The sequence below is a fragment of the Bos javanicus genome, chromosome 3, assembly GCF_032452875.1.
Source record: "Bos javanicus breed banteng chromosome 3, ARS-OSU_banteng_1.0, whole genome shotgun sequence".
Lineage (NCBI taxonomy): Eukaryota > Metazoa > Chordata > Mammalia > Artiodactyla > Bovidae > Bos > Bos javanicus.
In genome coordinates this window covers 16,813,714-16,824,545 of record NC_083870.1, presented here as the reverse complement: position 1 = coordinate 16,824,545, position 10,832 = coordinate 16,813,714, and the positions used below count along the sequence as shown (strand labels likewise).

The 10,832-nt window shown below is 44.3% G+C and overlaps 1 protein-coding gene across 1 annotated transcript in view; it reads left to right on the top strand.

The window, feature by feature from the left end:
* Positions 1-3,494: 3,494 nt before the first annotated feature.
* Positions 3,495-10,832, top strand: part of INTS3 (integrator complex subunit 3) — a 39,018-nt gene continuing 31,680 nt past the window's right edge. Inside the window, exon 1 of the mRNA XM_061405735.1 lies at positions 3,495-4,325. Coding sequence (XP_061261719.1) covers positions 4,182-4,325 — 144 coding nt within the window. The 5' untranslated portion in view covers positions 3,495-4,181. The remainder of the gene's footprint in view (positions 4,326-10,832) is intronic.

The following is a 10,832-nucleotide window of genomic DNA, read 5'->3' as shown; positions in this document are numbered from 1 at the left end:
CACAACACTGTTTTTATTACTATAGCTTACTGTAGTCATTTTTAAAATGGGAAGTGTGAGTCCTTGACTTTGTTTTTTTTTTCTCTCAAGATTATTTTGGCTATTCAGAGCCCCTTGCAACTCCATGTGAGTTTGTAGATTGACTTTTCCATTTCTACCAAAAAAAAAAAGCTTTGGAATTTTTACTGAGATTGCATTAAATCTGTAGGTCAGTTGTAGTACTTCAATATTGTCTTCTTACCCACGGACATAGGATAGCTTCCATTTGTTTAGATCTTCTTTAATTTCTTTCAGCAATAATTTGTAGTTTCCAGAGTGCAAGTCTTTTACTCCCTTGTTTACATTTATTCCTAGGTATTTTGTTCTTTTGAAGATACTATAAATGGAATTGCTGCTTTTCTTTTTTCTGGCACACCATGTGGCTTGCAGGACCCGGCAGTGAAAGCTCAGAGTCCTAACCACTGAATAGCCAGGGAATTCCCGGAATTGCCTTCTTAAATTCCCTTTCAGATTATTCACTGCTGTTATACAGAAACACAACTGGGGCTTTTTGTGTTGCTGTTGTACCCTACAAGTTTGCTGAATTCATTTATTAGTGGATTCTTGTGGATTCTTTGGGGGTTTCCTCTATATGGGGTTATGGATTTCATTTATGCATAGATACAATATTATTTTTTCCTTTTCAATTCGGGTATCTTTTGTTTCTTTTTCTTTTCTAATTGCTGTGGCTAGAATTTCCAGTATCACTTTGTAATTTCAATTAATATTGTCCTCCGTTCAGTTCAGTTCAGTCGCTCAGTCGTGTCTGACTCTTTGCGACCCCATGAATCGCAGCACACCTCCCTGTCCTAATGACTTGATATTAACAAACTTTTCGTGTGTTTTTAACCATTTGGATGTCCTTCTTCGTGAAATGCCAGCTTACGTCTTTTGTCCACTTTTCAAATGAGAGTTTCCTGTGTTTTATATATCTCTATCTACCTACCTACCTATTAATATCATCTTGTGATGACAGTTTTTATCAGATATGTGCATTACAAATATTTTCTCCCAGTCCACGGCTTGTCTTTTATCCTTTTAATGATGTCTATTAATGGACAGTTCTTAATTTTTTTTAAAATTTCATTTACGTATTTATTTTCGGCTGTGCTGGGTCTTTGTTGGTGCGAGTGAGCTTTCTCTAGGTGCGAAGAGTGGAGGCTTCAGCAGCTGTAGCACACACACTCGAGCGCAGGTGCAGGAGTTTGGTGCACAGGTTTAGTTGTGCCAAGTTGCACCATGGTGTGTTGGCATGAAGTTGGACCAAGAAAGTCCAACAGATCTTAATTTTAATTAAGTCCAGTTCATCCATCCTTCCATTATGATTTTTGTGTCTATGAAGAAATCTTTGCAGACTTCCCAGGTGGTTCAGTGGTTAAGAATCCACCTGCCGATACAAGGGATATAGGCTCAATCCCTGGTCTGGGAAGGTTCCACATGCCTTGGGACAACTGCGTCCACATGATGGAACTACTGAAGCCCCCACTCTCCACAACTAGAGAAAGCCCACACACAGCAATGAAGACCCAGTGCAGCCCCAAAAAAAGAAATATTTTAAAAAAAGAAATCTTTGCCTATCTCACTTCACTAATTTTTTAATATTAATTTTAGGAGCTCACATTTATCCCTGTTTTAAATCCTTTCTAGCCTAGGCCTGGGCATACAGGTAAGCACACTTTCCATTATTAAATAACTTCATGTTCTGTTAGTTCAATCTCTGACCTCATTAATAACATTTTCAGTGCTATATGGTGATCTGGTCTATTAGCTACTAGTCTCAGCTTTATGTTTTTATAAATTTTATAAGTATGCCTTTTTAGTCTTTACCCAAACCCTGTAATTCATCATTCTCTCTGAGGTAGGGAGATTCCTTTATTGTCAAACCCAGAAGTCTCTCGGGATTATTAGGCATTGATTTGTTTGTTTTTTTCTTTGATGGAGGAACTTTCTGCAGCACTGTGAGTCTTTTCATTTTAATTTTTTCTTGATTCTAGGGCCTTATTATTTGATTCCTATTAATGGTAACTATAGCTTCCCCTGCCAAGGGAGGAAAAAAGAAACAACACCACCTTGCTATTTTTAACCTCAATTGCCTTCAACAGTGGGTGGATTTTGACAAATGGAAGGTCTTTCCTTCTGGAAATCAGCTAGGTGGGGGCAGCATCAGGGAAGAGCTCATTTTCTCCACAAGAGAGGAGGGGAATATTATGAGGTTGTTAGCTGGAATGAAGTTAATTTCCATTTTTTGATTTGGGAGAAAAAAATGGTCAGGATAGAAATACTAATTGAGCAAGAAGAAAGAAATCGTAAAACAATTTTATTTTCGTTAAAAAAACAAATGAAAACAACCAAAGAATTGTGGATATGTGTTTATGTATTTTTAAAAAGTAAAGAAAGATATACAACAAATTAGTAACACTGATGACTCAAGAGAAGTGAGACTGGATGGGGTCAAAGGGAAAAAAGAGGGTTCCTTCTACTTTGCATTGTTATGAGTTTTTATTACAGGTTTTTAAATTATAATAATTTAAAAAATAAGTCTTAGGAAACCATATTGACTAGATAGGGTGAGTCACATAATTTCTACTAAGGATTTGGGAAATTCAGGTGTCTGAGAGGGTAGTTTAGTATGATTAGAGAAGTGGCATGATGTTGAATGGGCTTGAATCCACTGTAATCCCTAAGGATATACTATATATATATGTATATACACATACATATACACACATACATAGGCCAGAGAAGAACAAATTCCAGAAACATTTCTAATAAAAAGCCTTTACTGACTGAATTACGGGAGGGAAAAGAACGTCAAAAACAAGCTTCCACACTGGATTGCTAGAGGCAAATGCTGACCCGAACACAGATAAAGCAGGACAATACAGAGCTTCCAGAAGCCTAATAATGAATCCGTGCATGACTCTAATGAGCGGTGTGCAAAAGTAGGTCCATGCTTTTATTTTTCCTCAGTGTCTGGCTGATAACTCCAGTTGCACGGACGCTTCCAATAGCTTGTGTGATATATACTCTTAGCTCCGGCAGCTGGCTTCACACCATCCAATGGCATTTGCTCTGACACTGCTTAAGGGTTAGGGTTCTGCCCCTTGGCCCTGCTATGTCAATTCACAACTAGGATTCGGGTTTCTCAAAGCCACCTAGGGACGAACAGTGCCCTGGTTCCAGTACCACCCTAGCTTCTGAACGAGGGAGGAAAGGAGGGTGGAGGCCAGCGCCGCGCACGCGCGTCAACCCACGCAGGCGCAGCCTCTCTCCTTCCTGATCTCTCACACCCACCTCCGGGAAGTCGTTCCGTCCCGCCCTCCGAGAGCAGAAGAGGAATATGATTGGACACTCTGGCTGTCCATCAGACTGGTTTCTCTTCTGCTCTCTACTATTGGCAGCCGGGGTAAAGGCCTGTGGGCCAACGTCGGCCTACTCCTTCGAGACTGAGAGCCACCGCGGAAGCCGCTATTGGCGGAGTCCAGGGACCGCGACTGCTCACTTCCGGCGCAGGCCTCCACGATTCCTCCCCCTCCCCCGCCGTCGCTCTTGGCCTTCCCACCCCCCGCCCTTCCACCATGGCCGCCTCTGTGTGGTGTAGGGAGAAGCTGGTCGTCCGTGTCCTCCTATAGCGCTTACTGCCTCACCCTCACCCCCTGGGGGCCGGAACCAAAGGAACCTCGCTCCCCAATCCTTGGGGCATCAGCCAGGAAGGATTCCTACCCCCTACTTCAGGGGCAGGACTCCTTTTCTCCCCCACCTCCTGAGGTAGAAACTTAAGGTTTTCCCAGCTTCTCTTAGGGTCAGAAGCCAGAAAGGGCTCCTTTTCCATTTCTTCAGGGACAGAAGCCTCTCCTACACTTCCCGTAGGGGCGCAGACCCTTAGCCCTGCATACTTAAGAGCTAACGGCGTTTCCTCAGCACTGCCAGTCCAGAGGCACGACCTAGAGGCCCGCCTGCCTTCGCCTCCTGCACAGGAGCGCTCTTTCGGAGAGGAGGGACGAGTGCAGAGGCCAGGGACCCTTACCCCCTATCCCGCCTTGTCCCTCTTGCCCCCCCATCCTTGTCAGTCCTAGATTCCCCGTTTCTAGGACTTCCTACCCATCCACTCCCGGGCCTTTTCCCGTCTCCCGGCTGCAGCCATGGAGTTACAGAAGGGAAAGGGGGCAGCAGCAGCAGCTGCTTCGGGAGCAGCGGGAGGTGGAGGAGGAGCGGGAGCAGGAGCCCCAGGAGGGGGGAGGCTGCTACTTTCAACCAGTTTGGATGCCAAGGATGAGTTAGAGGAGGTAGGTGTGGGGGGTGGGGAAGGGAGTTAAGAAATGGGGTTGAGGAGGGATACTGGAGCGGATGGGGGGTGGGGGTGGGGGAGGAGGCCTTAAAGTTTTTTCTAAGACAACACAAACACTGCTCCTGACTTCCTGCTCCTGAAGGAAGAAGTGTGGGCCAACTTCCTGGACAGGTTGTCATCGCAACAGCAGCCACTACTGTGAAAATGGGTGGAGGGGGGATGTGTTGATGAGGAAGGGATATAGCATCCAGATCTACTGGATTTATTTTTGACATTCCTTTCACATATAGGCCACAGCTATAATTAATATTTAACCCTGTTTCAGTAGGGTCATATATTGAGTAATGTATGTGTGTGTAGGTGTTTTGGGGGGTGGGTCTGATAGGAGCTTGCACTAGACCTTGGAGCCTCCTCTTAGATAGTGTTGACTTCATTTAGACCCTCAGTTGCCGGTGATGTTAAGTGGGCGTTTAGAATGAAGACCTAAGGAAAAGTGAGTTGTATTTTGTTATGGGTGAATGGGACCTAGGGGACTGTCCTTCACAACCAAATGGCATACACACAAGGGAGGGAACATACAGATGCTGAGAAAGAGGGTAGGGTGAGGCGATGCCTTGGGCCCGAATAGGGATTTTAGACTACTGAATAATTGACCCCTCCCCCAACTTGTTCCTCTTGCCCTGTCCCTGACAATCCAGAGTTGATCATTTATCCCTTTCCTGTGACGGTAAAGCGTCTGTCTGCCATGCAGGAGACCCGGGTTCTATCCCTGGGTTGGGAAAATCCCCTGGAGAAGGAAATGGCAGCCCACTCCAGTATTCTTGCCTGGAAAATCCCATGGACAGAGGAGCCCGGTAGGCTACTGTCCATGGGGTCGCAAAGAGTCGGACACGACTGAGCGACTTCACTTCACTTCACTTCATACATGAAGAGACATACTTAGGAATATGAGACTGAGAAGTGTGACATGATGGCTGGATTGTTTGTAAGACCTAATACATTCAACTCAGTGGTTATCCGGGGACGGGACAAGTAAATTATTAGGCTCTTCACGGGCAATTTCCCTGCTTCTGACTTTGTCACGGCTCTTGATCAGATGTTAGAGGGTGGTCAAGCAGATAGGTGGAATTCATACTGTAAGTTTGAAGGAATGTTGGTTCAGATGCAGGATGGCAGAACACATACAAAAAGGAGCTTTGTGAATCAAGAAGCACCTGGACAGCAACCTTGTGGGTTATCCATCAAATATGTCTGTTCACAGACACACTTTCCATCATGCTTCTCCCTTGTAATTCTGTATGAGATGAATCAGAGCTTGTCTTCTGTTGTTATCAGCTAAGGTAAATCCAATTAGGAACATAAAAAATGCTTCTATTTTTTGAGTGCTACCTGTTGCACTAACAAGGCAGCTAACAGTGCTAAAAGTAATGTATTCCCGAAACAAATACAAATGACTGCCAGAATTGCCTGGCATTTTAAATTATCTACATGTTTAGAAATGACCACTGTCATTGTCAAAGTATTTATTGAGCCCTGGGTTCTAGCACTAGATCTCTAGAATTGTAGCAAGAAAATCATCGATTACCTTTGATCACTGCACCAGTTGGGTGGAGGGGAAAAGACCCCAAGGGTAGTGAAACCCTTGTTTATTTCCCACCCTGATTGCCAGAAGGGTCATCCTGTTCTAATTTGTACCACAGCATCCTATTCCTTGAGGAGTGACATGTTTGCTAGCAAGTGAAATAATATGGCAAAAGGGGATCTCATAAGGGATGAAGCATTTATTTTCTTGCTCTTTTGGACTGTCTGAGAGTGAACTTTCAGCTGTTTTCAGAAAGAAGGGGGAGGGAAGGTCTCCTTTTTTTCTTGATATCCTTTGTGCTTTAGATGTTTCTCAGCTTGTCTTGGCCTTCCTCCTTTCCTTCTATGCCCTTTGTCCTTTGCATCTGAATTTTCCAACATGCCTTACCAGTTTCTAACCTCGTGTGTGGCTCGCACTAGATCAGAGTGACTAAGGTTAAGACTTACTGGCTTCTTCTCTGGGTCTCGTCACGCATCTCCGCACTCAAAACCTAGTATTGACTGATCTCTGGTTGTTCTGGCTTGGTTGTTTGCAGCATAGTCCCACCTATTGCCCAGGAACACAGTAGGGAGACCCAAGGCCTGCCTTCCAGAGGTTATCATCTAAAGACTGAGTTAACACTCAGAAGAAAGGTAAAAACAAAAACCCAGTGAGGGTTGCAAAGAGACCGGAGTCAGCTGGACGTGATGAGGAAAGGCCCTTCGAGGCCTGGAGTGTGAAGTGCTGGTGAGGAGCATCACAGGCAGGGGCTGTGACCCTTCTACCCAAGGGACCATGTGTCGTATCCTTTCTTCTCTTTGGCCCTGTTCTTTTCTTGGGAAATTCTTGCCCATCCCCATCCATATTTGAGGAATGAGATAAAAATAGTGCCAAAGATTGGAGGCCATTAGAACACGTAGCTTCTAATTTCACAAGCCTTCAAAGCTCCTGGTCGACCACTCCTCTGCGGAGAAGGACCCTGTCCACTTTGAAGCAAGGCTAAAGGCAGGGGCTGTGGCTCAAACAAGCTGGAACCTCCTCTTAAGCTCTGGACAGGTCTCAGTTTTGCATTTGGTTAGAGGTATGTCCCTTCTAGGTTTTCTCCAAGGCGCATCCAGTCTGTGAAGATTCTCCAGGGAATGGGCTTTGAGTCATTTCTGATTTTTTTCCCCTTAAATCCTCATTTCACTTACAAGTGACTCTCGGTTGTAGAATACTTGGAACCCAGTTTGTTCAGTAACCCTGTACTAATGTGAGTCCTTAGGGATTTTGTAGATCAGATCATATCTTTTCCTTAAGCCTTTGAATTTTAGTCTCCGAAGGCCACTGACTTCCCATAAGGGGACGGTATTTAAGTATTTATTATTGTTATTGTTTAGTCACTAAGTCGTGTCCAACTCTTTGTGACCCCATAGATTATAGCCCTTCAGGCTCTTCTGTTCATGGAATCCCCAGGCAAGAATAGTGGAGTGGGCTGCCATGTCCTCCTCCAAGGGGTCTTCCCAACCCAGGGATCAAACCTGAGTCTCCTGCTTGGCAGGCGGATTCTTTACCATGAACAGCCTGGGACGCCATTAAATAATATAATTTTTAGCAAACTGTATGTTCCCTGGAGGAAGGAGGAGACACTGAGAGGTTAGAGCAATCCTCAGACTTTATAGGCTCCAGCTTCAGGTATATACTCGCAAACTAGAAGGCCTCCCTGCTTTCCACCCGCTCTCCATCTACTGCTACTGTCATGGAAACCATGGTAAGGTAGTCTTAGTACTAGAAAAATTATTTTAGAAGCTCCTAGAGGTGGTAAATATTTACTCAACTCTCTGAGGTGCTGTCGTGAAGGGCTTACTCTGAACAGTCATTCTGCCAGCAGTTGTTGGCAACTTCATGTGTGGTTCCGTCTTTACTGAGGGCCTCGGTTGTCCAGGGGAAGCAGGGGTACAATCTAGTAAGATTGTAGGGATCTGGCTTTCTACAGCCCTCTGTGGAGGTGTGGTCCTCCAGTCACTCTGAATGATTTGTAATTAGTTCACTCATCTCTGTTTGGGAAAGAAATTTCTGTAGTTCAAGAAGAGCAGTATCCTTTATATGTTTCTATTGCCTGGGAAGAACTGACCCTCATATTTGTTTCCTCATTGCTTTTATTCACCCATCCAAATTCTCGACTCTCCCATTTTCTACATCCTTAGTTAGGCCTCCCTGTTGCAAGATGCCAGTTTTCTTTCTTGACTCGGCAGTGACCCATAGAAATGAGTCAGACCTCTGAGTGGAGCTTAGATACCGAGGAGGGGCCTAGAGAAACATGGTTCAGTGCAAGGGCTCTGTGTTACATCACTGGGAGGAACTAGGCCGGCCGTCCAGCTTTGCTCCCGGATCTTGGTGCAGGGTCCATCTGTCAGGCCTTCTCCCCTCTCCTGTACTCTTTCCTCTTCTCTCACAGAAGGCAAAAGTAGGAGAGGAAGCTTTTCAGCCTGGTTAGGGATTTACCAATGTCCTGTGTAGGGCTCAGTTTTCAGGAGTCTCTGAGGACATGCCATTAAAAGCAGTGGCACGGAGCACTGAAGGGGGGTCTGGTCCTCATGGATTCAGTTGTGTGATCGCTGAGCTGCTTCACAGATGGAATAGAGTCTGATTCAACTGAGGCTATATGCTAGGTGCTTTCACGTATGTTAACCTTGTTTAGTCCTCAAAGCAACCTTATATGGGCTCTGTCTCTTATTTTTTTTAGGTGAGAAAACCAGAGTATTATAAGTAAAAGGTTAAGTAAGTTTTGGTAATTTAAGTAACTCACCTAAGATTAGCCTAAGGCTTACAAGTGGTGGAGGGATTCTCCTCTTCCTTGCTTGTCCATTGGCTCCACAGCCAGCTGCTCTTTTGACTTCTCTTGCATCTCTGTTGATTCAGCAGCAATTTCTCCCTTTTTATCACAAAGTGATGTCTAGGATTTTATGATGCTGTGCTGCTGCTTACTCACCATCTTCCTCCACTCTGAAAATGCTTGTTAACCTAGGCCGGGTAAGGAGGGTCTCCCAGAGCGCCCAATAAGAACAGCCTAGATTTAGCAACTGGAGGAACTGATAACTGCCTTAGATGAAGAAGGATAAGACTTAAAAAGAGAAAATACAACCTGAGGTTATTTTCTTCCCTCCCTTTATCATATAGGAGCTGGACTAGGTAATGATGGATCTCAGAGTTTGTGGGAGAGGTGGGTTGTGAGATTTACAGCTCAGCTCTTCATGTGATCTCACAGCTCCTTTTCACAAGTACACAGGTGCTGTTGATTAAGGCTAAGCACGCTGATGTGACCTAATTTGGAGGATAGTCAGACCTGATGTTGGACAGTGACGTTGTCAAACCTGAGCAGCTTTGGGCCTAATTTAGGTTGAATTTTTTTTGGCTCTGGGAGCTCCTTGCCTTAATACTCAGTTCTACTCTGCTCTTAGGTAGGGATGGATGTAGACAACTTCAAGATGACGGTCAAAGGAGAAACATGATGGTCTTTCATTCTAGACCTCTTTCCTATGTCCTTATTTGTCAGTAGTTCTCAACAAGATGTTTTAAAAGACTTAGGAAGTAGTTTAGGTAGTTTAGGAAGAGGCTCACTGACTAATATGAGAAACACTTTGTCAATATTTTCTTTATCCTTAGTATTAAATGCTTTAAAACAGGATCTGTGACTTAAAATCTCCTTAGAATATTGAGCACATATTGTGTTACAGAGTTTGCCTTTATAATTAAGAATGGTCCTTGGTGCATGCTGGTGCTAAGTTGCTTCAGTCGTGTCCAGCTCTTTGCGACCCCTCTGGACTGTAACCTGCCAGGCTCCTCTATCCATGGGATTCTCCAGCCAAGAATACCAGAGGGGGTTGCCATGCCTTCCTCCAGGGGGTCTTCCCAATCCGACCCAGGGATCAAACCCTTCTCTTTTTTTAAAAAAAATTATTTTAATTGGAGGCTAATTACTTTACAATATTGTAGTGGGTTTTGCCATACATTCACATGAATCAGCTATGGGTGTACATGTGTCCCCCATCCTGAACCCCCTCCCACATCCCTCCCCATCCCATCCCTCAGGGTTGTCCCAGTGCACCGGGCCTGAGCGCTCTGTCTCTTGCATAGAACCTGGACTGGCGATCTATTTCACATATGGTAATACACATGTTTCAATGCTATTCTCTCAAATCATCCCACCCTCACCTTCTCTCAGAGTCCAAAAGTCTGTTCTTTGCATCTGTGTCTCTTTTGCTGTCTTGCATATAGGGTCATTGTTGCCATCTTTCTTAATTCCATATATATGCATTAATATGCTGTAATGGTGTTTTTCTTTCTGACTTCTCTCTGTATAATAGACCCCAGTTTCATCCGCCTCATTAGAACTGATTCAAATGCATTCTTTTTAATAGCTGAGTAATAGTCCAAGTCCATTGTGTGTATGTACAACAGCTCTCTTATCCATTCGTCTGCTGATGGACATTTAGGTTGCTTCCATGTCCTAGCTCTTGTAAACAGTGCTGCGATGAACATTGGGGTACATGTGTCTCTTTCAACTCTAGTTTCCTCGTGAACCCTTCTGTTTTTTGTCTTCTGCATTGGCAAGCGGGTTCTTTACCACTAGCCCCACCTGGATTTTAATACAGTGCTCCTCACCTTTGTTTCACTAGAGACCCTGGAAGTTTTAGTTTGGCCTTTTGTTCTCCACTAGTTCTTTTCTTTCTTACTCTCACCTTTTTATTTTTTATTTTTTAAAGTTTAGTTTTTAAGTTTTTGGAGGGACATTTCAACCATGAAAAAGTAGAGAGAGTAGTGTAACTGCCCTGGAGCGATCACTCTGCTTCAGTGCTTACCAGTACGTGGCAGTCTTGTATCTCCCTTTAGTCTCCTCTGGATTATCTTGAGGCAAATCCAAGGTATATCATTTCATCTGTAGGTATTTCATATATATGTTTA